Source organism: Lepidochelys kempii, chromosome 1 (assembly GCF_965140265.1).
Source record: "Lepidochelys kempii isolate rLepKem1 chromosome 1, rLepKem1.hap2, whole genome shotgun sequence".
Lineage (NCBI taxonomy): Eukaryota > Metazoa > Chordata > Testudines > Cheloniidae > Lepidochelys > Lepidochelys kempii.
This window is the reverse complement of record NC_133256.1, coordinates 196,644,836-196,672,683: the sequence shown is the minus strand read 5'-3', so window position 1 is coordinate 196,672,683 and position 27,848 is coordinate 196,644,836. Positions and strand designations below refer to the sequence as shown.

At 41.1% G+C, this 27,848-nt stretch overlaps 2 protein-coding genes across 11 annotated transcripts in view; one reads left to right on the top strand and one right to left on the bottom strand.

Moving 5' to 3' along the window:
- The window catches only part of CMSS1 (cms1 ribosomal small subunit homolog), a 371,436-nt gene extending 360,488 nt beyond the window's left edge, over positions 1-10,948 (bottom strand). Inside the window, exon 1 of one of the 8 annotated variants that reach the window (XM_073307651.1) lies at positions 10,850-10,948. In XM_073307651.1, the coding sequence (XP_073163752.1) occupies positions 10,850-10,925 (76 nt within the window). In that variant the 5' untranslated portion in view covers positions 10,926-10,948. Of the gene's footprint in view, positions 1-5,349; positions 5,668-8,963; positions 9,208-9,873; positions 10,197-10,849 lie in introns of those variants that run through there. The other 7 variants (XM_073307642.1, XM_073307688.1, XM_073307703.1 and 4 more) reach the window with 7 other exon arrangements.
- The window catches only part of TBC1D23 (TBC1 domain family member 23), a 64,882-nt gene continuing 47,189 nt past the window's right edge, over positions 10,156-27,848 (top strand). Inside the window, exons 1-4 of one of the 3 annotated variants that reach the window (XM_073307592.1) lie at positions 10,156-10,345; positions 22,661-22,723; positions 24,013-24,124; positions 24,396-24,501. In XM_073307592.1, the coding sequence (XP_073163693.1) occupies positions 22,722-22,723; positions 24,013-24,124; positions 24,396-24,501 (220 nt within the window). In that variant the 5' untranslated portion in view covers positions 10,156-10,345; positions 22,661-22,721. The remainder of the gene's footprint in view (positions 10,346-22,660; positions 22,724-24,012; positions 24,125-24,395; positions 24,502-27,848) is intronic. The other 2 variants (XM_073307586.1, XM_073307603.1) reach the window with 2 other exon arrangements.

The following is a 27,848-nucleotide window of genomic DNA, read 5'->3' as shown; positions in this document are numbered from 1 at the left end:
CACATGCCAATTTGTTCACTGCAAGTTTTTGTTACCACTTAACATTGCTGGGCTCTGATAGGTCAGACTGCCATGGAGCCCAGATCCACCACCTTCCAGGACTTGCACGCCCCAGAAGGCTGCTTATATTCTGTACCCAGTAGCATCTTGCACGGTAATACTCAAACATGCTATCCTAAAATTCAATTCTTTCGTAATTCTTTAATGGACTGTAAGATAATTACTGTAGCTGGCTGTATACCAGCAGCATCATATTATGTGGAGTAAATGATGGGAAAAGTTGCTTAGGTACTCAGATCCTTCAGGGCTCTTTCATGTAATGTTTTCAGTAAAAAAAAAAAAAAAAAGAATACTGCTTCTTGAGCTCCACATTTTATGTCATTACACTTACGCTTACACTCCAGTTGGACCAACCATATTTTATTTTTAGATGAATATTCTGCAATAACTACTGGCACAGCATGGAGCAATTAACCTCAGGGCTAAAAACAATGGGCACAAGCAAAATGTATTGATATGAGGAGGGAAAGGGGAAGAGCATGCACTGCGGGTTGGTGCTAACAGCCCTTTTCACAAGCCTGTGAATTCACCACATTGAATTTCAGAAGTGTTTTGGGTTTCATTTTTGCTGCTCGCTTCCAACATAAAATGTCTAGTCAACATCACAACTGCAAAAATCCTTGGAAACTGGATAGCTCAGAGTATTGGGGTTCAGAGCTTGTCACCTAAACTGCTGGTTCAAATCCACCCTACGCTGACAGTGGCCAAAAGCCATTACCATCTTGCAGCTGACTAATGGCATATATTAAATTAGTTGGTGATCCCTGCACAGATCCTAGCAGAAAGCGGTCCACCATAACACCAACCACTTTAACAACTGGCACCAGAGAACACCCTTCGCTGGCAGACTCAGCAGACAGGCCAAGGAATGAAAAATAAATACATTGCACTTATGCAGAGCTTCTCATTCAAAAATCCCAGAGGACTTTACAAAGTGGCAAAATATCAAATAAATCCATTTTGCAGACTGGGAAACTGAGACAAAGACTGTCTAAGCAACTTGCCCAAGATTAAGAATATAACCCAGGTGTCCTGACCCCAAGTTCCCTTCTCTAACGATTTTTAAGCATACTGTGTCCAAAGAGCATCATTCTTCTGAGTAGGCTTGGAGACTGAACTATCCCCAAAATTCTACATGGTTCTCGCTAGGTCTGAAATTAGATATATTGGTAAGAAGCAATGGGAAGTGAATATTCATTAATTCACCTGTGTTATATCTCTTCAGTGGATAAACTGAAGATTTTAATGTCCAGGACTTAGTATTTTTCACAAGTGCCAAGTTTATACCAACACAAAAAACTGCAAGAGTCAACCTCACTTTACCTTATCAAACATGAACATGTAGTATTATTTTTTTTAAAAAAATCTGTATTCAGCAAGTCACAGAGACCTAGATACAGGGCAGCTTTAATGTTAACAGAACATTTTATTACTGAGAGATACAACACAGAAGTGAAAAATAACAGTCTGAAATTCAGCATTGGGAATTCAAAGCCTTACAGGATAAGAGCACTGAGAGTATTATTGCAGTGGAACACTCTTTTATTCCAGTAATGCAATCCATTGCAAGTATATGTGGCCCTGCACCAAGAATTCAGAATATTACAATCCACACAGTGGCACAAAATTGGCAATTTTGAAATATCATCCAGTTGACATCAGTTTATACCACACCTCACCCTTGTGAGAAAAGATTTTATGACATATTCCAATAAGATTTATGGCCCACCATTTTTATAAGACAATTTGGGGGACTTATCTATGTACAGCTTATGAATTCCAGTTTCATGTTATGAACTCTCTGTGTATTTAGGCTGTTTGACTGCCTTTTGCATGTATTCGTACGTCACACTTCTTATGTTAAGAAGAGGGAGAGCAGCAACTGAGTGCCTGCCTCTGATTGATATGGTTTTTAAGAACCACAAACAAATGAATCGGTCCTGCCCCTACCCTAGCTGAGCAATGGTTATGCCAAAGAGTGTGGCCAAAACTGCAATAAACCAGTTTTTCAAGTCTGGACTCCATGTGGGTGGTAACCAAGCATCAGATCACATGAAGGGGACCTTGAGGCTGACCAGGAGGTTCACATGGAAAGAAGACTAGAAGTTATAAAAGGACCAGCTCTCTCACCAAGAGAAACATGTACCAGAGGAGAGAAGCCAAAGAGAGGGGATTTGGAAGCCTGAAAGGACAATGACCAAATCCCAAAGAGTGGTGAATAAACTTAGGCAGGGAATGGTATAGATGTGTTTCTTATTTTACATGGATCTGTATAACACTTGTGCTGTCTCAAATAAAGAGTGACTAATTTAAGAAATCCCTCTGCAAAGTCTGTGTCCAACTGGCTTCAACCCACATGTCCCTGAACAATTAAACTGTAAACAGGAGTACTCACTGGGACAAAATGAGAAAATGTCTGGATTATACTTTTATAAATATGACAATTGTTAACACTTCCTGTATGCATACAGTTGAATGAAAGGAGGCTGGAAAAGGGGGGTTGTTATGACATTCAGGAAAGGTAAAACGATGACACAGACAAGATAGCTCTGATGTACCCAACTTCAAAGGAGGTAAGATAACAATGGTTGGCTCCATCCAGGCTAGAATGGGGCATCCTCCCCAAGCCTGGGATCAAAGGAGGCAAAAATACTAAAGACCCTAGAAAAGGGAGGCGGGTTACAGGGTAAGCTGAGAGAGGCTGGCCAGGATGTGTCAGTGAAAAAGTTGACAGCGTGACTGAGACACACAGAGATACAGATGTTGTGAGGAAGACGAGCTGATACTCACAGCAAGAGATGAAGTTAACTGAGCTGAGGGGAACTTACAAAAGTATAAACACCACCTTTGCATGTAGCCCTTTTACTGTTGTTACACTTCATTCATTTCTCAAAGGCACAAAGTATTTAGACCGGTCAATACTTTGTTTTGAAGAGGCTGTTTTGAGTCACGAGCTCCCAAAGGGAAACGCTGGCAGGGTCCACCAGCAGTTGGATCTGCTGACTTGGTCATGGTTAGTTCCCAGGGGGGTGTAACCCAGGTCCTGGGGTCTGAGAGTGGGTGAGTGGTGGAATTCCACTCCAGCAGAGGTGAAGACCTGAGACCCATGGCACTCAGAGAGACCCCAAGAAGGAACAGCTAACCCAGTAACCGTGACACACACTAGAGTGGAGCTCTGAAAAGGATGTGCTTAACCTACAGGGAAGTGCAGCTAGGCTGCACAATCCAACTTATGAAAAAGGTACCAGACAGAGAGTCAATGCCCCGGCAGTGAACCTAGAGGCCAAAGAAAGAGCCTACTCAGGCCCAGGGGAACTTAATGCACATGAACCCAGCATGTGGGTCGAAACACTACTGTGGGTCCAACATGGGGACAGGGCTGCGACATAAAATTTATTTTTGGGTTTTATACTTCTGCCAATCACCATATTATCAAGCACCTTCCACATAAAATAGATGGCAAAACTGAAGTCCCTAGAGGATTTCATGAAGTATTTCTCTGGTGCCTTGAACCAGAGGTACGCCCTCAAAGCTTAAAAATAAACCATTGGAAAATCTAAAATTTCACAATAAAATAATTCCATTCATAAAATTTTCAATTACAAGATGCTCTCACAAAAACAAAAGCACTCCATCCAACCATATATATATCATATCACAGGATTTCACTTAATACTCTCTTAATTTCTATGCCCTATCTATGAACCCCTAATGTTCCCTCTACAAATACAGTACAATCAACTCAGAGGGCCCTGCTACGACAAAGCTGTCATAGAAAACAGTTGCAACACAGTTAAAGTTTGTAGCTTAGACCAGTGGCTCTCAACCCTTCCAGACTACTGTACCCCTTTCAGGAATCTAATTTCTCTTGCATACCCCCAAGTTACATCTCATTTAAAAATTACTTGCTTATAAAATCTGATATAAAAATACAAGTGTTACAGCACACTATTACTGAAAAAATTGCTTACTTTCTAATTTTTACCTTATAATTATCAAATAAATCAATTAGAATATAAATATTGTACTTGCATTTCAGTGTATAGTATATAGAACAGTATAAACAAGTCATTGTCTGTATGAAATTTTAGTTTGTACTGACTTTGCTAGTGCTTTTTAAGCAGCCTGCTGTAAAACTAGGCAAATATCTAGATGAGCTGATGTACCCCCTGGAAGACCTCTGCGTACCACCAGGGATACATGTACCTCTGGTTGGGAACCACTGTCATAGACAGAATTTAACCATATTTTAGCTAGGTCCTCCAATTCAGTTACATTTGTACCATAACTAGACCAGGCTCATACCCAGGTTTAGGACCAAAACCCATACTGTTCACACACAAATCCTTCTGGCTCATGCCAGAAACCTCTTAGGACTCAGACCTGCAAACCTGCCAAGATGCATGAGTGAGAGTCCCACTATGGGACAGGTCCAAGCCCACCCATTTTGCACACCCAGATTTACTATGCAGCGTAGACCTTACATTTTTTAAAAAAAACCTCATCAATGTTAACTGTAACAGTTTGGCAGCAGCCTAATACCTTAATAGATATCCTCTGTAAAGTGGTTTGAGATCTACTGATGAAAAAAGCACTATAAAAGCTAGATATTAATAAGAATTAATGATCATCATCATCATGCAAAGCAGTTGTAGAGCATCAGCCGAATAACGTGGTTGAGGGAGAGTGAGAATTCAGTTCCTATCCTTCTGAGATACATGACACTAGTGATAAATAGTGACCAGTCCCACTAGCTGCTGCACGTGTTTACCGCCAAAGGTTTTATAAACGCCACATGTTTCAAAAGCCTTTTAAAAACTTAAGTCTCCTCAGTCAGCCCTGCTAATACCCAGAAGAAGACCAGAAGTCCCCAAATCAGAAGAGAATACGCTTTATAAGCTTAATAAAGACAAGGACCAGTTAAGCTCCAACCTCAAAAAGCATCCAGTTCCTCTACCCCCCTCCCCCGCATCTTTATTTAAATATAAATTGTCTATTTCAGTGACTATTTCTGTTTAATGTTTTCTGTTTATAACTCCTCCTGGGGAAGAGGACTATAGACCGGACATTTTGTTTACAAGCAAACTTGAAATGTTTACACCCAACTCGGGAGGGGCGATGGGAGGAAGGGCCGCTGGAGAGAAGGAAGGAGCAAGGGGGCAGGCTGAGAGGAAATGAGGAGTGGGTCTGTGTGCGAAAGGTGAGGGAGGTGAGGGAGACGAGGAAATGAAAGGGGGAGGGGGAGTCCAGCGAAGGGAGGAGCAAGCTCCCCACGTGGCGAGCAGGTACCTGGGCTATTGCTGTCGCTGCTAGCATGTGTTCCAGGCTGAGGCTCCCACCAAGGCTCGTCCAGCGCGTCCCCCATATGTCCCAGCCGCACCGCCGGCCACGCCGCCGCTACTCTACGCCGTCCGGGAGGAACCCCGCACCAGCTCCGGGAGACGCCGCTGCCGGCTGCTGACACCGCCCTCTCCCGCCAGAGACGCGCCCCCTCTCCGCTCGCTACTACGCCTGGCACCGCGGGGCGGGTTTGCGGCGAAGGGCGCGCGGAAAGCAAAGGGCTCAGCAGCCGGGCTGCCTGCGCGCGGCGTGCATGGGAGCCCTGTGTACACGTGGTGTAGGCGCAGATCTGTGTGGTGTCTGCATGGCGTGTTTAGGTTCGTGCGTATCGTGTGTGCACAGAGGGACGTGATGTCTGCATATGCACATGTGCTTGCTGAGTTAGTGGGTGGCACACTGGCAGACATAAGACCCTCTAATTAGACACGTTTGGTGGGGAGAAAAACAGGGACATTTCTTTTAACTCTGTTGAAACCTAGTCGTGAAGGAGAACCTTCCAGATGGACAACTTGGGGGAAAGACCAGCATTTGAAAAGGGCGGGTGGGGTAGGGCACAATTGGTATGTGTAGTATGGATAAGTGCTGAGTCTTTAGTATACATACATATCTGTGCACACATGCATGTGTCTGGCAGGTTTAAGGATGCTTTAAGTCATGTAATATTGAAATTATTTACTATCCTTAGTTCATCATACATATTTTACAACTCTTTTGTTAGTAAGTAGTAAGAAAAAATAGGTTTCAGAGTAACAGCCGTGTTAGTCTATATTCGCAAAAAGAAAAGGAGGACTTGTGGCACCTTAGAGACTAACCAATTTATTTGAGCATGAGCTTCTCACGAAAGCTCATGCTCAAATAAATTGGTTAGTCTCTAAGGTGCCACAAGTACTCCTTTTCTTTTTAAGAAAAAATAGGTGTTCAATTTTCAAGCGCTGCAATCAAGTTAATCAAAGATTGCAAGGGGGAGAAAGGAGCTGCAGCTAGAACTCAACCATTCACGATGTTTATTTAAGTCAGACTGCATCTGTCTTGTTTGGGCCTGGAAAATATCTACTTTCTTTATTATGATACTTCATAACCTCTTGCCTGAGAAAGGACTATAAATATGTGAAAATATATTGTAACCTTGTAACTTTTTTCCCCTTTCACATATGGAACACAGATCTTGCAAACATTTAAGGAATTATGTAATTTTGTTCACAACAGTAATTCCATTGAAGTCAATGGGACTACTCAACCAACTAAATAAAGTTATGCAGTTTCCTAAAAATGTGCAGTATCAAGGCCATACAACGTCACTGGCTATGAAAAGTATTTTGAGACATTTACATTTACACAAAATCTTGCAGTACATATATTTGTATGTAATAAATACTTTTTATAAAGATAAAAATCATATTTATGCAATAACTAATTCAGTAGCAATTGCTTTGAAACTACTGCCTTCCCTTATGATATGTAATACTATTAGGTCATTTATTTGAGTGTAAATCTTCAAATATCCTTTGAAGTGTACAGAACAGCATAATCTTGCAATGTATTTACAATACAATTCAATTCTGGAATCAATTCAAAGCCCCATTGCTAGGAAAGGGAAAGTGGTATCAGTATTAAGATTTAACAATTCTACTTTAAGGCAATGAAATATTAGTAACAGGTATTAATTAACATATTAATGAAAATTAAAGGGCTGGTCCTGCAAACATTTATGTATGGGCTTAACTTTAATACTGTGAGTAGTTTTGTTGATATCAGTGGAACCGTTCACAGTAGTAAAGCTAAGCACGTGTGTGTTTTCAAGATTGTGGCCAAAGATCATGCTAATAAACTCAAGGAAACATTGTTCACTTACTCTGAGTGAAGCACAATGTTTATAAGCAGAGCCTTCATTTTAAATATTGTATTTATAGTCTATTGTTTGCAAAAGCAATTAAAGCACACAAATAACAAAAGTAGATAAATGCAATGATCAGATGCAACAAATGAATATACTGTAAAAAGAAGCCACACACTTATCAGATCTATAATAGATTTATATACATGGAATATAGCCGAAGGCAGGGGTTCTCAACCTTTTTCTTTCTGAGACACCCACAACATGCTGTAAAAACTTCATAGCCCACCTGTGCCACAAAAACTGCTTTTCTGCATATAAAAGACAAGACTGGCTTTAGGGGGTAGCAAGCAGGACAATTGCCTGGGGCCACCATGCTTCAGGCTTCAGGTTGCTCAGGCTTCAGCCCCAGGCAGTGTGGCTCAAGGCCCCAGGCTTCAGCCCCAGGTGGTGGGGCTTCAGCTTCCTGCCTTAGGCCCCAGCAAATCTAATGCCAGCTTTGCTCGGTGGACCCCCTGACACCTGCTCACGGCCCCCCTCCAAGGGGCCTCAGGCCCCTGGTTGAGAACCACTGGCTGAAGGCACTAGTGTGAAAGAATATACATGTGTAGTAACCATATATAATCATGAGATGGCACTATTCGTCCATAGAAATGAATCTAACCCTGTTTGTTAACACTCAAAGCCCGCTACCAAACTCTTTTTGCCTTGGTCCGTTCAGGTATCCAGACAGAGTTCCTCTGGGCGGCATCCACTGACTCCCTTGACACCTTTGAGGAGCAGTGGGCACTGTCCAGGGTTCTCTGCTCGGTGTCCCCGTCCGGTTCCCTTCGTTTGACCCTTTGACCACACTCCTGTCCCTGTTATTTCATTAGTTGTACCCCAGATTTATTTGGTGTCCAGGTCCTGTGGATCCCCCTCTTAGGCTGGGGGGGGGGAGGGGGATCCTTTAGCAGTGGACGGGCTTCGCCCGCCCACTTCCCATATCCTAATAGGACCAAACTCTTTTTGGAGAGAGGTGAGAGAGTGTGTGCAGTAAGAATAAATAGCACAGATACAAAAAGATTTTAACACCAAACAGGTGCATAATAATCTAATATTAAAGTTAATTTATTTCCATCATTTTCATGACATGAAGCCCGGTGGTTGAGGCAGGGAAGGTAGAAGAACAGGAGTGGAAAAGTCAGCATCCACAACAGGTCCTCTAGCTTAAAAATTGGTCCATGCTACTAGCAAGCATGGATACTTTCCAAGGAGCAGCTCAGGGGTCAACTAAGGGTACCTGATAAGATAACTGCTTAAATGTACAGGTGGGGGTCAGGAGCATCTTTGACCCTTAAAAACCTGACAGCTTTGGGAACCAGGAAGAAATTACTTCCTTAAGAGAGACAGATGTCCATGTTGTAGAGGGAGACTGGAGGAGGATATATGCCCCCCCCACCACCACCACCACTTTGCAGAAAGCACCTGGCAGCTTGGAGGGAGGGGTGTTGTATGTATTGGGAAGTAACACAATTCCTTCCCTCCCTCCAAAAACAAAAGGGGGGGGCAGTGCATTGCATTGGAGCTCAACTGCTCCTCAACACTTAATTCCCAGCTCCCTCTTGTTGCTGCTCCACAGCTCAGTGGCCTTTAGATATGCAACCAAGCAGAAGAGGAGAGATCAGAAAGTGGTCTCTGTATCCCCTCCACTCTCAGGCACTTAGCATGGGTGACATAGATCTCTTACCCTTAAATAGTGGAGAAAGAGATCTGAACCTGGATGAGATATTCCTCCTCTGTCCCTCACAGGCAGCAGATCAAATGGCAATAGGTCACTTTGCATGAATTTATGATGGGATCGTGGGTAGCTCAGTGCAGTGGTCCCTCGTAGCATTTTCCTCTACCCATCCTCCACCTCACTCACTAGAGGAGGAATACTCCTTTCCAGCCCCTACCCAGGCTTCCAGATTTTTTCCTGGGGAAGTGGCACACAGGCTTTTATGGCCTCCCTGTTTGTAAATGGCAATTTTACAAGAAGTTACAGGGAAGCCTGAAGTTTCTCTGTGACATGTGAATATGAGATTTAATTCTGCTGGTGCTCCTTTGTAAACTGGTATGGGTTTTAAGTAAAGCAAAGTAACCCCTTCAGCTACTGTGCTTTTATTTCACACTCCACATCACACATGCACACCTGTCCTTCTTCGGAAGGGTTTTTCATTGCTACAACTAATAATTTGGCAGTTTGGAGGCCGAGTTGCTCATCTCTGCTATGCACATGCATTAGCTACGGTCCTGTGTTGACTTCAGGTAATTTTTGGTGCTTCCATGTCCTCTGACTCCTCTTGATAACATTGCTCAGGGATTCTCACATCTTTCCACAATGTGGATCATAATTTAACAGATTGTTCTTGTGGATCAACTTCCCCCTCCCCCACTTACATGACAGAGCCCTGTGACAACTACAGCATTTGCTCACTAAAATAGGTTTATAACTGCGTTTAGAGCAACACCTTGCCTTCCCGAAGAAAACAAGGTCACCAACACATGCTCTCCTTCTGCTCTTCAATTCAGCCCCCGAGCCCCCTGCATTAGATCCCACACTGGGCCACGGGGTGGGGTGGGGGAATGCTCCCCCTTCCCCAGCTCTGTACACTTACTATTACTATGATTTATGTTTATGATGGTTGCACCGAGCTGCCCCAGTCCCGGAGTCAGAGCCTGCGCGCGCTGTCCGCACACAGCAGCACTCAAGCTGAGGGCGGCGCCAGCGGGCTCCAGCACGTGCCTCCCGCCTGGGACACACCCCGTCCCGAGCCGCCCCCAGCGCTTCTAGCTCCTCCGCGTTCCAAAGGGGCGGGTCTGAAAGAAGCTCGCGCGCGCGCGCGCCCCATTCCCCCAGGCCTCATAGCAATAGCAGCAGGCCGACGGCTCCCAAGGGCGCCCACGTCACCGACCGACCGTCCGCCACCCCCGCGCTTTACGGCCAGCCTGGGCTTTACGACAGCGCCGCGGGCCGGGAAGGGGAGGCGGATGTTTTCTCCAGCTGTCGAAAATAAGCCGCGATTTACGGCATAGCGAGGGCACGTCAACAGCTATGGCGGAAGGGGAAGAGGTGCTGCCGGGCAGCTGGTGAGCGAGAGCCCGTCACCCCCTCCCACGCCCGGGAGCGAGCCCCGCGGAGAGAGAAACCCCCCCCCCTCCGCTCGCAGCCGGCCCGGGGGAACTTGCCCCTGGGTGGGACAGTAGGAGCCCCGCCGGGGCTGCGCCTCCCTGGGCAGGGACGGGGGGAGCCGGCCCGGGGCAGCCTCGCGGGAGGAGCTCCTGTCTGGGCCGGCCCGGGGCAGGGGCAGCAGCAGCATCCCTGGCGGCGGCGGGTCTGGTCGGCTCCCGGGAGCTGGGGGTCGCCCCAGTGGAAAGGCTGGTTTTGCCCGGCCCAGAGCCCCGCCGGCGCGTCCTTCGGTTGAGTTCAGTTTCCTCCTGCGGGCCCGGCGCGTGCGGGGAGCTGGACTGAGTTCTTCCCGGGGACATTTTCGTCCTCCTCTGAGCCGGGTCACCTCTAACGGCCTTCCCCGTGTGCCCCTAGACCGTGCCCTGCCCCCTGGGGACGCTCCGAGCGAGCGAGCGCGCCCCTACCTGCCTTCAGAGGCAATGGCCTTCGGTGGCCCCAGAGATGGGATTTTGGTCTGTGTGCGCCCCTTAGCGATTCCATATGCCATTTTTGCTGCCGACGTGGCTTCTTATGGTCACTTGAGACTAAATCTTGCTCCGTGTTGTGTTGAATACCAAGGTTAAACACTTGCACTGTTTCTTCCTTTGTATTCCTCTCCTTGTATCTGGCTCCTGTATGTCACCTCGCTCCTCTGTTGCCTGCTTGCTCTTCGTCCCTTCCACATGCACACCTTAAAGCTTCCTTTGGTTCCCTTGTGTGCAGCCACCTGTGCAGTTGCCCCACTCACTGTGATTTTCCAATTCCCAATCACCTGTTTTGGCCCACTTGTCTTAGGGTCTGTGTATGTAGAGTCTATATTTAGGACTAGGCATGGTTTCTATTGATCAGTCTAGCTCTAATGTAAAGAAACTGGATTTGCTGTGAACGTTGGTGTAACTAAGGCCTGGTCTACATCTAAAACATGAACAACATAGTAAGGTCAACCTGATTCCCACTGTAGATGCAGCTAGGTTGGGGTGAGCAAACTTTTTGTCCTGAGGGCCACATCTGGGTGGGGAAGTTGCATGCAGGACTATGAAAGTAGGGTTGGGGTTCTGGAGGGGGTGTGGGAGGTGGTGCGGTGTGCAGGAAAGGGCTCAGGGCAAGGCATTGGGGTGCAGGAGGGGTGTGGGCTCAGGGCAGGGGGTTGGGGTGCAGCAGGGGGCTCAGGGCAGAGGGTTGGGATGCAGGAGGGGTGTGGCAGGGGGTTGGGGTGTGGTGTGCAGGATGGATTTGGGATGTGGGCTCCGGCCCAGCGCCACTTACCTTGAGTGGCTCCGGGGTGGCAGCAGCACGCAGCAGGGTTAAAGCAGGCTACCTGCCTGCCCTGGCCCTGCACCAGTCCTGGAAGTGGCCAGCACCAGGACCCTGGGGTGGGGGGGGGGAGGGCTGAGCTAGGTGAATGGAAGCTCCGCCTCCCATGGGGATAGATTTACTACACTGACAGAAAAAACCCTGCCATTGCTGTAGGAAGTGTCTGTGCTACTGCAGCTGTGCCACTTGTGGTGTAGACATACGCTGACATCAGTTGCTATCTCTGTACTATGACCATAGGAGTCCTGCATGTATGGCTCTCAAGGGGTTAAATCATTCATCTAACTACTGAGTTTTGTTCACTGGCAATTGTAAACTGACGGCATTCTTCTGGTTACAGAAAAGTAAATAAAGTACAGTGTTCATTATTAAGATTTATGAAGCACATTGTACAGGTAAAGCGCTTGAAGGTCCATCAATGCCTTTTAGATGGACAGGGATGGTGTCCCCAGCCTCTGTTTGCCAGAAGCTGGGAATGGGTGACAAGAGATGGATCACTTGATGATGACCTGTTCTGTTCATTCCCTCTAGGGCATCTGGCATTGGCAACTGTCAGAAGACAGGATACTGGGCTAGATGGACCTTTGGTCTGACCCAGTATGGCCATTCTTATGAAGCCGAAGCCTAAGCTTCGCAGGGCCCCCTGTGGCGTGGGAACCTGGGCAATTGCCTTGCTTGCTACCCCCTAACACTGGCCCTGGCTTTTATATGCAGAAAAACAGTTGTGACACAGGTGGGCTGTGGTGTTTATAGCATGGGGAGGAGGGGCAGAAAGAAAAAGATTGAAAACCCCTGCACTAGAGCACCCACTTGTAAAACTGTTGGGTCTTGGAACAGTGAAGCATAATCTTTGAGATGAAATCTGAATCATGTTAAAGAATCTTTGGAAAAAATACTCCAGTCCTACCACTTCCAATAATAACTGCTGAGAGTACATGCAACCTTGAAGATCTCAAAACATTGCTAAAACGCTTTTTAAAAAACTAAACAGCGAGTTCTCCATGAGCAATGCTGGTTCCATACAGATTCACTACAAAAATATGAAGATGTTTACCAGGTGTGGCCTATGTTTATACCATGCTGAATAGTAACGTTTAGTTGTAATTGGAATAAAACTAAACAGGGATGGTATTATTTGGATGGGAGAGCTTCCCATTGAAAACTTTGGCATTGTAGGGAGTTGTGGGGATGATGCAGTAGATAAGATTTTTCTTTCAGAATCAAAAACTACATTATGATGTCAAGTGACACTGCTAGCAACACGGTGAATCTTTTGGGTGAGATGTAAAACTGATATCCTGATGGTTTGACTTCAGATGTCATTTATTGGTTTTTTCTTTCAAGAATTAATGGTCTGGCCCAAATTTCAATCTATATAATTACCCTTTTGCCTGTCCCCACTAAATTCCATCTGCTTTTTTATTGCATTTCTTGTGCTTTGTATATAATGTTTCAGTGTGCTGTTAAGTACCTGCTTTACTCAAGGGGAAGTTGTAATTTAAGGGGTGAATGAAGTGTTCTCTCAGAATAGTATGCAAAGAAATTTGGGATATTTCTTGATGTAAAAGAAATGTCAGTTTGTCTCTCCAGTTCCACAGACGTTTAAGGACAAAATACTTGATTTCTACAAATACAGAGAAACTTAGTGAAACCAAGTCCCTTGGATCCAAGCACAGGGAAAATTACACTTTTGTCAGAGGAGAACATAGTAGAAAAAGTAATTTAAACCTATTTACTAACGAAATTCTTTAGGAAACCTACAGTCTTCTGTGTTGTAATAGTCAGTTTATTTTTCTCTTAATGGTTAATTGTAAATACCTGTTGGAATCCACAGTTCTTCCTTTATTTCTTGAAGAACAGATTTATGAAAATTTGAGGCATGTTGGGTAAGAGAACTCTATTTTAGCTCATATATCGAGGAAAGCAATAAAATTGTTTTCTGACTTTAAAAGAAACAAATTGTAAATTTTAGGGGGGTGATTAGGGTGTATAGTCAACAGGGAGTAACCAGAAGTTTTTGATTTGATATGGGGATATACTTTGATATACAATGTGCTACATTACTGTGATCTGCTTCATGGTAGTTTTATTTGTTTTGACTTTTTTTTAGTAGGAAGTATTTATTTAATACATGGTTGCAAAATAAGTCATATTCGCCAATTTGCCACTTTTGGGTAAATGTGTGAGAATTCAGCAATATTATTACTTTTGTTTGAGGCTAGAATAGTTATCGACATCTAACTCTAAATGCATTGTGAAACAGACAATGGGTGAAAACACTTAAATGAAACAAATAATTTGTGTTCCTTTTTTAGCATATTTTTGGTATGTCCCTACTTGTGCATAAACACATTTTCTCATTGAAATTAAGTGTAATTTAAATTATAAAGTTTGCAACATCAGTTGAGCAGGAGATAAAATACATCCTGTTTTCTTTCCCTTACATCAGGATTACATTTAAAAGTATAGTGAAATCATGCAAACGTGGTTATGAACCTACAACAGTTGAGAGAATCTACTGGCAGGTGCTTAATATATTTAGCCTCTTATTTAGTTTTCAGGCCTCACACAAGTGGATGCAACAGCATATTTTTTAAACAACATCAGCAGTTCAATAGTCTCAAGACCTACTTTAACTGGAAAACTGAAAGGTGCTTCATTGTGGATGTAATCACTATTTATGCCTCCAAATTTCACTGTTGGGTTCCTGAACCATAATTAAACTGTTTGAGACAGAATAATGTGACATAAACTATTTACCAGTGTAATACTATTTTTCGATGCTCATGACACTACTTCCTAAATCTGAGAAACCTTAAGGTTAAATGTGATACTGTAACACATTTAGGGGGAAAATGCCCTTTTTTGAGTTATTCAAAATGGTGCCGCATTTGGGGCATATTTCACTGCACCTCTTTTTTTAAAAGTTGAAGACCTTTTTTTATTTACATCAATACAAAATAGCTGTTGCTGGAGCTTTTCCATTCCAGTGAGAGGATCATTAACTAAAAATAGGAACCAGAGCGTAACGGAGGTTGCAGAACGTTTGGCGTGTGGGGAGAGATATTTCTGGAGGGTAGAAAAATATATGTAGATTGAAGTTTTTATAGTGGAAAGCTTTTCTTTAAAAAAGATTTGCAAGATACAATACTACAAACCTATGGCCTCTGACCATTTGTTCTACTGTTGGTCACTCAGCCAGCAGGCTTGTTTTGTTTTTTTTTATTTACTGTATGTTAATTTATGATGTGTATTTTATAAAACATTTCTATAACTGATGCAAAACATGACCTTAAGTGTGTACTCTTTTCAGCCAATTGATATAGTTAGAGGTAGTTTCTGTGAGAAACATTTCATAAATTCAGTGTTGCTGGTTTAACTTTTCCTCCTTAATCTGAAGTAGTGGGATAAGACTGTAATAAAAGAGTTAGAAACGCACAAGGTGGTTATCTGGTTCTGTGCATGTCTTCACAGGACTACACAAAAGAACTTATTTGGTGAAAGTAAATTTGAACTGTATCTGTTTTCTGTTCCGAGTGAGAAAGTACTGTTTTCCTAATAGATCTCTGCTAGCAGCCCTGCTTATGCTAGCATGGATCTCCACACACATTCCCCATATCTCCTGTGACAACAGCAATGCCATAAATGCTCCTGCTTTCTCCTTTTTCTGCCCATGTTCCTGATAATCCCAAGATGTAAGGCATTTGAAGGGGCAGGCTCCAATGTCATGATGCCAGCAGATGAAACATTGGTAGGGATTCAAACTTTAGGTCCTGTTCGGACTTGTTACATTTCTCAACTTATTGGGGTTTTTTTAATTATTTGCTTTAAGGTTAAATTTAAAGTGACCAATAAGGCAGTGGGAGGTAGGTGTGTGCATGGATGGGATGGGAGTGAGACAGGCTGTACTGATGGCAGCCTGGTTTCTGTTCTAGGAGGTACAGGGAGCGTGTATGTAGATCCATACCTACTAAATACATGCTTACAGTACTGCTTGCTACCATGAAGATGGGCTGTATATTAAGGCAAATAATGAGTGGTTATTATACTAGGCTGTCGTCTAAGGAAGGCAGATACAAGTAATGAGAGCATCTTTTCAAGTATAGTAGCATAAACAGATCTATGAACAGCATATGGCTAAGCAGTGTAGTAATCTGGGTGGAGATAATTGTTTTTAAGGTTCATACAGACTAATGAATGAGTGTGATGGTTTACCCGAAGGGTATGTATTACTGATTAGCTTTTTTCATCTATTCTTGTTTATAGTCAATGTCAGGTTAGCCCGTGTATGCCATGCGGATTTAAACTAAATAGGGGAGAAAAGCAACATTGTAATTTCTTATAGCAAGATATCTAGGTGTCTTTCTCAGAACAAAAAATTTAAGGGGTACATTTTCAAAGCATTATCCCAGTGATGGCCTTTGATCTATGCTAGCTATGCAGCTGCATAAAAGAGTCTCTGTACTGCCAAATAGGTGAAAGTAATAGTTCATCAGTAGTTTTTCTGCTTCCTCTCTGTTCAGCCTCTCCTCTGTCTGTCTGTGATCTGGTTCCAGAAATATTTTTCTGCTGACTCTCTTCCCTGCTTGTTTACCTCACAACAGCTTCTGATCTGATTTGGCAGCCTTGTCACGTGTATGCCATGGTTATGGAGCTTCTTCACAGGCATAGAAGGAGCTGACTGCAAACCTATACAGAAATATTAGGTCTGGTTTTACCATGCAGGTCCTATCAACATTATTTGAAAGTGCTCATCTTAACTCTATGCATCCCCATTGAAATTGAAGGGTTAAGAATGAAATATCTTAATTTGGCTTTTACATTTTAATTTTGGTCTAATTTGGTGACTGTCTTCTTAATAAATAAAAGCTTTCCAGAAACTCAACACACTCAGTAATTTATGTGAACTTCCATAAAGACTAATAGGAGTTGGGATCATAGGTAGTTAGAGATGGAAAATGCATACTAGATGCTTGAATTTCACCCACTACGAGGGTGAATATAGTCCCAGATGCATTCACTTGGAGACCATATTGATGTTATGCTTGATCTTGTCTAAAAGGCCAAGAAAAAGCGCTCGTGCGCACTCTCCTTCCCTCTGCATGTGTGTGTGTATTAATCATTTGTATTGCGAGGAGCATGTGGATTCCTTTTGTTTAGACTTTTAGCTTTGTTTCATTTATGATGACCAAAAAAACCCACCTGGTTTATCAGAAGTAGTGTGCTGTTTGGTCAAAGTTTCCTGAATGGTTTATATTCAGCATTACAAACTAATTCAGTAAACCATGTGATTACTAGATATTTTCAATGTATTGTTATAATATTTACAAACTTAGACATGCAAAATTTATTTGCATAACTGATTTGCTAAGAAAATAATTTTCAACCATAGATGTGATGAAATGTCACTACAGCGAAACCTGCCTTAAGTAACCAATCAGCCACCCATGGCACTTGCTTAAATAGATCCTTAGTAAAAGTGAGTGTTTATGAATGTTGAATTCAGATTGCACTAGAAATGTTGAAGTTTCAGACTAGTTTCTGGTGGTTTTTAGAGGTTAAAGGTAAAATCTCAGCTTCCTTTGTTTATTCTAATTGGAAAAGTTCTGGAAAAGAAATTGTACTGCAAAGTGATGACTTATTTTCTGTGAAAAGCAGCATTCTATAATTGTGCTTCCCAAATCCATCCAAGGTAGTACCGGTGGGTAGGTAAGTTCTGCTTATGTAATTATTCATTTAGTAATATTTATTGGTGGTCATTACCAAGCACCTTGGTGCCTTACATCCCTAAAATAAACATTTCATAAAAAATACAAGTCTTTAAACATAAAAGGCCCAACAGGGGACTGACTTCTCTTCATCCCAACCTCCTCCCCAAGTTTTAAAAGCCTTGGTCGAGCAAGTCTTGCTGTATATCCTGAAGTTTGATGAACTTGGGTTCTAACTGACTGATAGAGTGGGAGGAGGAATTGTATTTCAGAGGCAAGGGCCCTCTACTGAGAGAGACCTGCTGCTAGCTGTAAAGAGGCTAATTCCAAGCATTAACAATGGTATGCCTTGTGCAAGAGAATTGATTTGTCAGATAAATGGTCCAGGCACCAATCAGGACTTTATAGACTGTAACTAAAACTTTGAATTGTACCCAGATAAAAGCGGAGAAGCCAACACTGAACGTAAACCAAAGCTATTAAGGGCTCTTAGCAGCTTGCCCTATTCGAGAGATGAGATGCTACATTCTTCCCAAAGGAGGTATAATAAATGTAGTCAGTAATGGATTGACTTTTGTGCAGGCCTTCACCAGTCATATGAAGGACAGGGGCCCAGTTCATTTTCAGTTTTCTCTTGTTTCTTGCTGTAATATTACTTTCATAAGTAACGTTAAAATCAGTCTGAATCTGATTGTTTTGTTTTTTTATTTGGAGGAAAATCAAACTCCTATTAGCAATTGAGACTCTGCTCTCTTACAGAGCCCTGGTAAACTCAATCGATTACATCACCCACCATTCTGAACAGTCTTTTTAGGTGTGATAGAGGAAAAGAATGTCTGACTGTCATAGCCACAGCAGAGTAATGGAAATGACTTCTGTGTTGCAATCCATGTCATCTCAGGGTTCCTTCCCCACTCTGAACTCTGGGGTACAGATGTGGGGACCTGCATGAAAGACCCCCTAAGCTTATTCTTACCAGCTTAGGTTAAAACTTCCCAAAGGCACAGATTCCTTTCTTGCCTTGGGATCACTGCCACCACCAAGTGATTGATTTAACAAACGATCAGGGAAAGGACCACTTGGAGTCCTATTCTCCCTAAATATTCCCCCAAGCCTACACCCCCTTTCCTGGGGAAGGCTTGAGCGTATATCCTCACCAGTTGGTTACAAAGGGACTACAGACCCAAACCCCTGGGTCTTAGAACAATGGAAAAATCGGTCAGGTTCTTAAAAAGAAGGTTTTTATTTAAAGGAAAGGTAAAATAATCACCTCTGTAAAATCGGGATGGTAAATACTTTACAGGGTATTCAGATTCAAAACACAGGATTCCCCTCTGGGCAAAACCTTAAAGTTACAGAAAACAGGAATAAACCTCCCTCTTAGCACGGGGAAAATTCACAAGCAAAACAAAAGATAAACTAATCCGCCTTGCCTGGCTTACCTATACTGGTTGCAATATTGGAGACTTGTATTAGGATGGGTTGGAAAAGATGGATTTCTGTCTGGCCCCTCTCAGTCCCAAGAGAGAACCCCCTCACAAAACAAAACCTCTTTCTCTCCCCCCCCCCCCCAACAGATTTGAAAGTATCTTTCAATACCATCTAATGTAAGGTGATAGCATGATTTGTCACTACAGAAGTGTTATCAGTTTAGTGATCTTCAGGGTCAGGCAGTAGACTAGTGCCATCCCCTGTTTTGTGCTCTACGGGGAACAAAGTACTGATGATAGAATTTCTAGGGAATGACTGACTGTTTTAAGATGGTATTCTGCTGTTGGGTATTTTTCCCCCTGTGTGATTGTTTCCATTTACATTATGGCAAAAGCCAATTTTGATATAAGTACAAATACACACTCTTTAATCTGTAAATATCAGCTATTGATAGCTGCAGAATTAAAACTAGTGGGTCCATTAGAAATTCTCTTCCAGGTGTGTTTGTAATTAGGCTGCTTAATTCTTTCCAGAAGAGTCCTGCACTTAGGACTGAAGAATCACATGCATTGCTACAGACTAGGGACCGAATGGCTCGGCAGCAGTTCTGCAGAAAAGGACCTTGGGGTTACAGTGGACGAGAAGCTGGATATGAGTCAACAGTGTGCCCTCGTTGCCAAGAAGGCTAACGGCATTTTGGGCTGTATAAGTAGGGGCATTGCCAGCAGATCGAGGGATGTGATCGTTCCCCTCTATTTGACATTGGTGAGGCCTCATCTGGAGTACTGTGTCCAGTTTTGGGCCCCACACTACAAGAAGGATGTGGAAAAATTGGAAGGCATCCAGCAGAGGGTAACAAAAATGATTAGGGGACTAGAACACATGAGTTATGAGGAGAGGCTGAGGGAACTGGGGATGTTTAGTCTGCAGAAGAGAAGAATGAGGGGGGATTTGATAGTTGCTTTCAACTACCCGAAAAGGGGTTCCAGTGCAAATGGTTCTAGACTGTTCTCAGTGATAGCAGATGACAGAACAAGGAGTAATGGTCTCAAGTTGCAGTGGGGAAGGTTTAGGTTGGATATTAGGGAAAACTTTTTCACTAGGAGAGTGGCAAAGTACTGGAATGCGTTACCTAGGGAGGTGGTTGAATCTCCTTCCTTTGAAGTTTTTAAGGTCAGGCTTGACAAAGCTCTGGCTGGGATGATTTAATTGGGGATTGGTCCTGCTTTGAGCAGGGGGTTGGACTACATGACCTCCTGAGGTCCCTTCCAGCCCTGATATTCTATGATTCTATTAAAAGAAAAGGAGTACTTGTGGCACCTTAGAGACTAACCAATTTATTTGAGCATGAGCTTTCGTGAGCTACAGCTCACTTCATCAGATGCATACTGTTGAAACTGCAGAAGACATTATATACACAGAGACCATGAAACAATACCTCCTCCCACCCCACTCTCCTGCTGGTGAGTGAGTTTGTGTGTGTATGGGGGTGGGGGGGTGAGAGAACCTGGATTTGTGCTGGAAATGGCCCAACTTGATGATCACTTTAGATAAGCTATTACCAGCAGGAGAGTGGGGTGGGAGGAGGTATTGTTTCATGGTCTCTGTGTGTATATAATGTCTTGTGCAGTTTCCACAGTATGCATCCGATGAAGTGAGCTGTAGCTCACGAAAGCTCATGCTCAAATAAATTGGTTAGTCTCTAAGGTGCCACAAGTACTCCTTTTCTTTTTGTGAATACAGACTAACACGGCTGTTACTCTGAAACCTATGATTCTATTTGTTCCGTAGGTGTGTTTGTCTTTAATTTAATTACATTCTCTCCAATACATGTTGAAATGTGGTTTATATATTACAGCCTGAGGCTCTAGCTACACTATGACTTTTAACCAGTTAATTATGTAGCTGGTGGTAACAGTTTTGTTTCCACACACATGGTTAAAACTTGGATAGTAAACTGTAGCAGCTAACCATATTTTACCTGTGCTATAGGCCTAATCTGGCACTTGATTGTGTCTCTCTAATCAGTTTGACATACTGAGTTCAGAGTTTTACAATACTGATGGGACCTCCTAACAGTGCCTGCTTAACAGGATTGGCAGTTTCTCCTTCATCTCACTTCTCTGTGCACCTGGATATCCCAGAGTGCATTGCCTACATGCTGCTGGTTCTGCTCTGTGTGTATGTTCTTCAGATGCTTTATCTTCTATGGAAGAATGGGTTCATGGCCCACATTTTCCAGAATGCACTGGTACAAATATAGTCAGACAATTTAGAGGTGTATGAACAAACAGGGTTGCATAGTTTTGCACAACTGTGTCAGTATGTGGACACCACTCAACCATGTTTGTCCTATGTGTTAAGGAATGCTAATTTATTTTGCCTTGCTGGGTTATATGCCTAAATTGCAAGCATTAGAACCGTGGAGCATATTGTGCTGATAATGTTCACTGGGTAGTGCTGTGCTGTGTGCAATGTCTGGTGTTTGTCAAATGGAGTTTGATCCTGTGGTTGCCACCTGTCAAACTGGACTTCTGAACAGAACATTAATTTCAGCTAGGTACAGGTTACATTATTGTGCTAATGAAAGATTGCACAAAAGGAAGCATATGAAAAAGAAATCAAGTGGCTAGTGTGGCCATTTTATAAATACATCAGAACCACAAAACACAGCCATCACTAAATTTTTAGGTGTGTTTTTATTTTAATCTCTAATTCTATATGGATCAGGCTTTCTGAAGTCTTAAGACACAGAAAAGATTTGCTCAAATGAATTCAGGTTTGCAAATATTTTGTTGGTTTTATTTTCCCATTTGATTTGTATTCATCAATGAGGATCTCTTCTATTTGGGAGATTATTCAAGTGAGCAGCTTGGCTTCCTCATGTCTCTCTCAGATGGGAATAAAAAGTGATAACTGAATTGCTCTAATGAATGATGTTATGAGCTATTTATTAAGGGCATAAGTAGGAAGCATTATACTACTATAGACAAAACATTAAGCTTTGCAGCTACTGCTGGTTCTTTAGACTCCCCAGTTTAGAATTATAACCCTCTTGACATAACCATACCACTAAGACGGTAATTTATTGCACAGCTGTGAAGACAACTTTGCTGTCTCTCATCTAAAATCAGCAACTCCTCTAACATGAGTATGCATAATAGCTTTGGGAAGGTGTGTAGGGGTGTTCCTCTCCAACAGACATATACCTGTAATCTATTTCAGGGGTGCTGGGGAGCTGCTTATTAAACTCTAATAAATTTTAACTACAGAGTAACATGTAAGGGCAGATATCTTTCCTGACTAAAGCCTTAGACTGTAAACTCCTTTGTACGTGTACAATGCCTAGAACAATGAGGTCCTGATCTGAGTTGGGGCTTCTAAGCACTTCCGCTGTACAAATAATAGATTAATTTAAAAAAAAAACAACCTAGAAAAGTGAACCTCTTCTTACGAAGTCTTGCTACATTTTCATCCAAACTGGGTATGAATATGTTGGCTTTCATACAATATAATTGACATATAAAATCTGATTTTAAAGCACTTATGCTTATAAGCCTATTGGAAAAAGATACAAACAATTGTGCAGGTACTTAACTTTAACATCTAACATCCTGTGTAGTTTTGAAATATGTAGATTAATCTTTAGAAAATCAGATTTTTGTGTGTCTTTTAAGAGACTAGAGTTGATATGTCTTGATCAAGGAACTCCATTGGGAGTGGGTAGTTAAACATTAAAATTAGCATACTAAACTAGCATCTGACTTGCTGTATCTATTACAGGAATATGAACTGTAGCTACCGAAGACCATGGGCAAATACATACCATAAGAAAAGTGCCTAAATGTGAGGAATTTTACTGGGTCTGCTATAGAATGTTAGAATTTAATATCAGCCAGTACCACAATTCTTCCTTATGAAACATACCTTTTTAAAGGACAATGAAGTTCACTAAGTAGATTGTGATGTGGCAACACTAGTTACTAACAGAGCGCTTGAACTGATAAGCCTTTAGTACCCACATGTGCAAGTATATACATCTCTGTATTTTGGAGTAGAATCATTCTGTACTTAATATATGTCAAGTGTGTCACGCTCTTCTCACTCTGTAGACAAACTGTTTTAACTGTCACTTCTGATATCCCGTTGCACCTGCCATTTTGCCATAATTGTAACTTCACATGAAATTGTAAGAGGTAGCTGAACAGGTGCATTCAGTCTGCAAGTGTGTGAAATGTTCAACTGCAGCCAGCAAGAAGATATTATCTGTTAAAAATACATACGTAGTTTTCACTTTCTGAATAATCACCTGTTTTGTCTACATTTAAACATTTTTGGTGAGACATTAAAAAAAAATCTTACAACTGGGACATCTTGAGTATTCTGTTATATGCTAACTTGTTATATTGCAGTATTAGTGTTAAAAGCTTTTTGATATCTTTTAAATCCATTGATTTGTTGGGTTTTTTTGTTTTCTTTTATGTTTGCCACACTAATTATGCCAGATAAAACTGAAGACTAGGTTAATTAATTGGCTAGCATCCCATGACATGAATGCATCTGAAAAAGGAAATATAGAGTTGAGTTAACTATTGATAAACCTCTAGAAAATATTTTTCCAGTATCTAGGTCATCTAATGATTTTATTTAATGAGACATTGCCACCTAATTTAGGTCCCGAATTTGCATTTGAGTGTGTCGTGTGTGGGTGAAAAAATGCTTCCTTAGAATCTCTAACATATCAATGAAAATAGTGCAGCTCCTTAGGTTTAAACAATCTTCTGCAATGTTAGACCAATTTTGTAGCAATGTGCCACTTCATGAGAATCAGAAAATGAAATAATTCATTTTCATTATTTAAACTGAGTGGAATTAGAAGTCAAGCAGACCACACACATTGTGAAAAATAAATTAGGTTTTACAGTATTTGGTTTCAATAATCGAAGTTTTTATAAATAACAGGTCAGGAAACGTATTTTTAAATATATATATATTTTTTAGGTTGATAGCATCCTCCAGCTTGGAGGGATCTTTAGCAGATACCACATGTGTATACATACAGGATGATACTGAATAATCAAAACATATTTTCCTGTTTAAAGTAATTTTAAATGTATTACAAAAATTTTCTGTAGGGAAAAAGACCTTGAAGAAGCTCTAGAAGAAGGAGGTTGTGACCTTGAAACAGTAAGAAACATAATTCAAGGGAGACCACTGCCTGCTGATTTGAGAGCCAAAGTCTGGAAGGTAACTATGACTTTAAATAAAGAGGATAATGCTTGCAGATATATTTTTATTTGAAGCTGATGGCTTCAGTATCATGAATAATTATAAAAGGATTACCCCCCACCCCCATTCGTGTGTGCATGTGTGCCATGCAGAATTCTGAAGTGTGTTTAATTCAGTTTTGAAATGTTTATTCTCCTTTGAGCTTAAATCTGTAGAGTTCATTGAGTGCAGTAACTAAATCGCTGCATAGGTACAGCCAGTAATGCTTTGAAGAACTGTTTGTTTTCAGATTGCACTGAACGTTGTAAGAAAAGGGGACAGTCTGGCATCCTGGGATGGTTGTTTAGATCTACCGGAACAGAGCATAATTCACAAGGATTGCCAAGAGCTAATTGGTAAGTTTGATTACATTTCTGTAATGCCTGCTCTCTTAGAGTCATGTTGTTTAACATAATTATCTTCACTAGTATTTAAACTGTGAATGGGATTTTGGGTGGTGAAGGTAAAAGCTAACTGAATATCTTCGATGTGCAAGCAAAACTTTATCTTTGAATGGAAGACATGCAGGAAGTGCAAAGTATTATCTGTTATGTGAGAAACTGCATAATCCAAATACAATCCAATGGAAAAAGGGCTGTGATTGAGACTGTGTTGAAAAATGTAAATTACCACTTTCAAAAAAGTTGGTCTGTTGCATTTGATGTGTTTTATATAATGTCCTTCAGGTTTTGAACTTTGGGATGAGTTGCCATCTTATGCCAAAGAGCAACACAGTGCTTCCTAACACCATAATAAACACTGATTCAGTGCTGACTCTCAGGTTCACTTAATCACCAATACCACTTCCTACAACTTTTGAGGGAGGAACAGTCTCCCATCGGTTTAACTCATTCTGTCCCCATTGGATATTAAGATGGGGGTACCAGCTACAGCAGTGTGTAATACTTCTGTAACACAGTTGCACATATTTTTAGCTATATTTTTAAATGCAATCTAAAACAAGGAACTCATTTTTTTTTAACTTAGAGCCGGGTTACTTCCAGTGACTTCATATAGGAGAGTGAAATAAACTTAAATGGACATTGTCAATTTAAATTACTCTTTTTGTCTAGAACTTTTTGTCAGCTGTAGTTAGAAGGGACCCCTAAGTTTACTAGAACTGAAAGATGAGAGAGGGAATTCCTTTCCTTTTTCAGTCCCCCACTCCCTTTGTGCCAGTCAGTTTCCCCTTTTTGTTTAGGTATTTCACACAGCAACACAAGAAGAAGTGATAAATAACATAGGAAAATGCCATTTTAAAACTACAATATTTGTCAGGAAGATTAAGTGGCAAGTGTTTTATCTGAAAATACTCCTAACTCATTTTTATGCAATAGTGACTGACTTTTAAGTTGATGACATCTCTTTAGTAACTTAGGCAATCCCTACCCTTGCATTTGAATTCTTCCAGTTCCTGTTTTTGTTTTACTTTGTTTACTTTCAAGCTAGGCTGCAAAGCCAGTCTTCAGCTCTTTAAGAGGTTAGATCTGAGTGGATTAGATGAAGGAAATGTCAGAGTGTTGTGTGGTTTGGGGGTGATCTATAGTTTTTGATGCTGGTCCCGTTATATGACTTAAGGTTTTATGTATGTAAGCAGAGCAATGGATGAGCAGGTTTCTTTATAAAATATATATATCCTAAACTTCAGCCAGTGACTAGTTATCATTACATGTCCCCCTGTGTATTTGCTACTAGATATGTCATAGCCAGGAGCTCTACATTTCTTTACAGAATTCAGAATTGGATGCAGAACTGCTTTGGAAACTGGTGGCCATTATTTCATTGTTTCTCTTCCTCTCGTTTCACTTTTCTCCCTATCCACCATTACAGAACCTTAAAAAAACTAAACAAACTGCTGCAAATGCACTTGCCCTAGTTCTAGAAATTGTCATTGAAGGGCTTCCAGAAGTCCTTAGCATAATGTACCAATAATCCAATAATAATTTTTAAACTGTTTTTGCATTTGTATAGTAGCTATTGAGAAGAAAAAGCTGTTTCCTATGTGAATTCCTCTTCCCTGTTTCACTTCTGAAAAAAATCACTTAAGTAAATAGAAAAAAAAATCTAAAACGCCACTATTAATGTTGTTAGGTTACTTAGCTTTTTCAGGAGTACAGCAAAATGGCACAATCAATTTTAATGTTGTATGGAACTATGGCACATTACATCTGTAAAGTCACTATTCCTTGTGGTTTTTTTCCCTGTTTTTCTCATCAGGCCAAAAGAAAACTTTCATATAACTAGTTTTGTGACCATACCAAAGTAATTAATCTAATCAATATAACATGGTGTTAAGGTTATATCTAAGACTTGCATTTAAAACAGGATTAAAATCCTCTATTTCACATTTTAGTGAGGGTATTGAGTCTGCAAATTTATAACTCTTCAGATGACACTTGCATTTTCTTTTATATATTATAAAAAAAAATATTTACCAACTTTTGTGAAGGCAACCTTTTTAAATGCGTCCTTTGTAGATAATTTTTACCATCAGTTATGGGTTGTGGGGTCCCTGTAGCAAAATAACTAGTCACCACAAACTTCATGTGGACACACTTATTATTATAACATGTTAAATTAAAAGCAGCCTATACTTAATTAAACACAGACAGTCATTCCCCTTTTTTTGTTGTTACCCAGTTCAGCTGCATAAAGAGAAATGACCGGGGGAGGGAGGAGAGGAAGGGTATGTGTGAAAAATCTTTTTAAAGTAAAAATCCAATTTTTATTTAAATTGGATTTTTATTCACATTTTTTCTTTTATAAAATAAGCTTGTTCAAAATTAAACTTTTATTTGTGACAACCTATGTTAAGATCTAAACTTACTATAATCAAGTAAAATAAAATGAAAAATATACTGAATCAATGAGCTCTCCTTATAAATTGTAAATATTGAGTTAAAGGCTGCTTTTATACATAGAGAGAATAAATGTAAAAACATTTAATTTAGAGGTCAAGCTTTATAAATAGGTCGTGATGTCAAGTTCTTCATTAAGTATCATTTTCAGTCTTCACAGTGGAGTGAATGCTGGTATTTTTTCCAAATGTCAATACTTTCAGTCTCTGCAGGACAGCTTTGCATCTCTTTGTTATGTATGCAACTCACTTCTGGTAATGTTCAATAAAAATTATTTTAAAATGCTAGTTTTTCACATTTTTAATTGAATTTGAATTTCCGTTCAAATATAGCTTGACACAAAGCGTGAATAAAAAGTTAATTACCTTGTAAATAAGAAATACACTTTCTAACAATGAAAACATAGAAATCTGAATAAATATGCTAAGCTACATATTTGCTGAAATAAATGGGTATAGTTATATACCCCCTGGTTAGCAAAAATTACCACATCTAGTTTAAAAGCTTTATTTAGTTGTAAATAATCAAATCAACATGTTTTAATGGTTATACCAACTAGCAAGAATGAACCTGTCTTTAGGAAAATACCTAAAAAGTATAATTGGAAAACATGATTAAAATTGATGATTTAAATCAGTAAGTGAAAATCAAGGATTTTGAGTCGTGATTAAAAGTAATATTTTTAAATTAATCTACCCTGGATAGAACAGTCAGTCTGCCAGTTACATCCCTTTTCCAGGGCTGTCGGCTTGCCTACCTGATTTAACAGCTGTGCTTTTTGTGTACACCACCATCACCTTGGACTCTGGGAAGGTAGTAACACAGGCAAGTCAAATGGCTTCCAG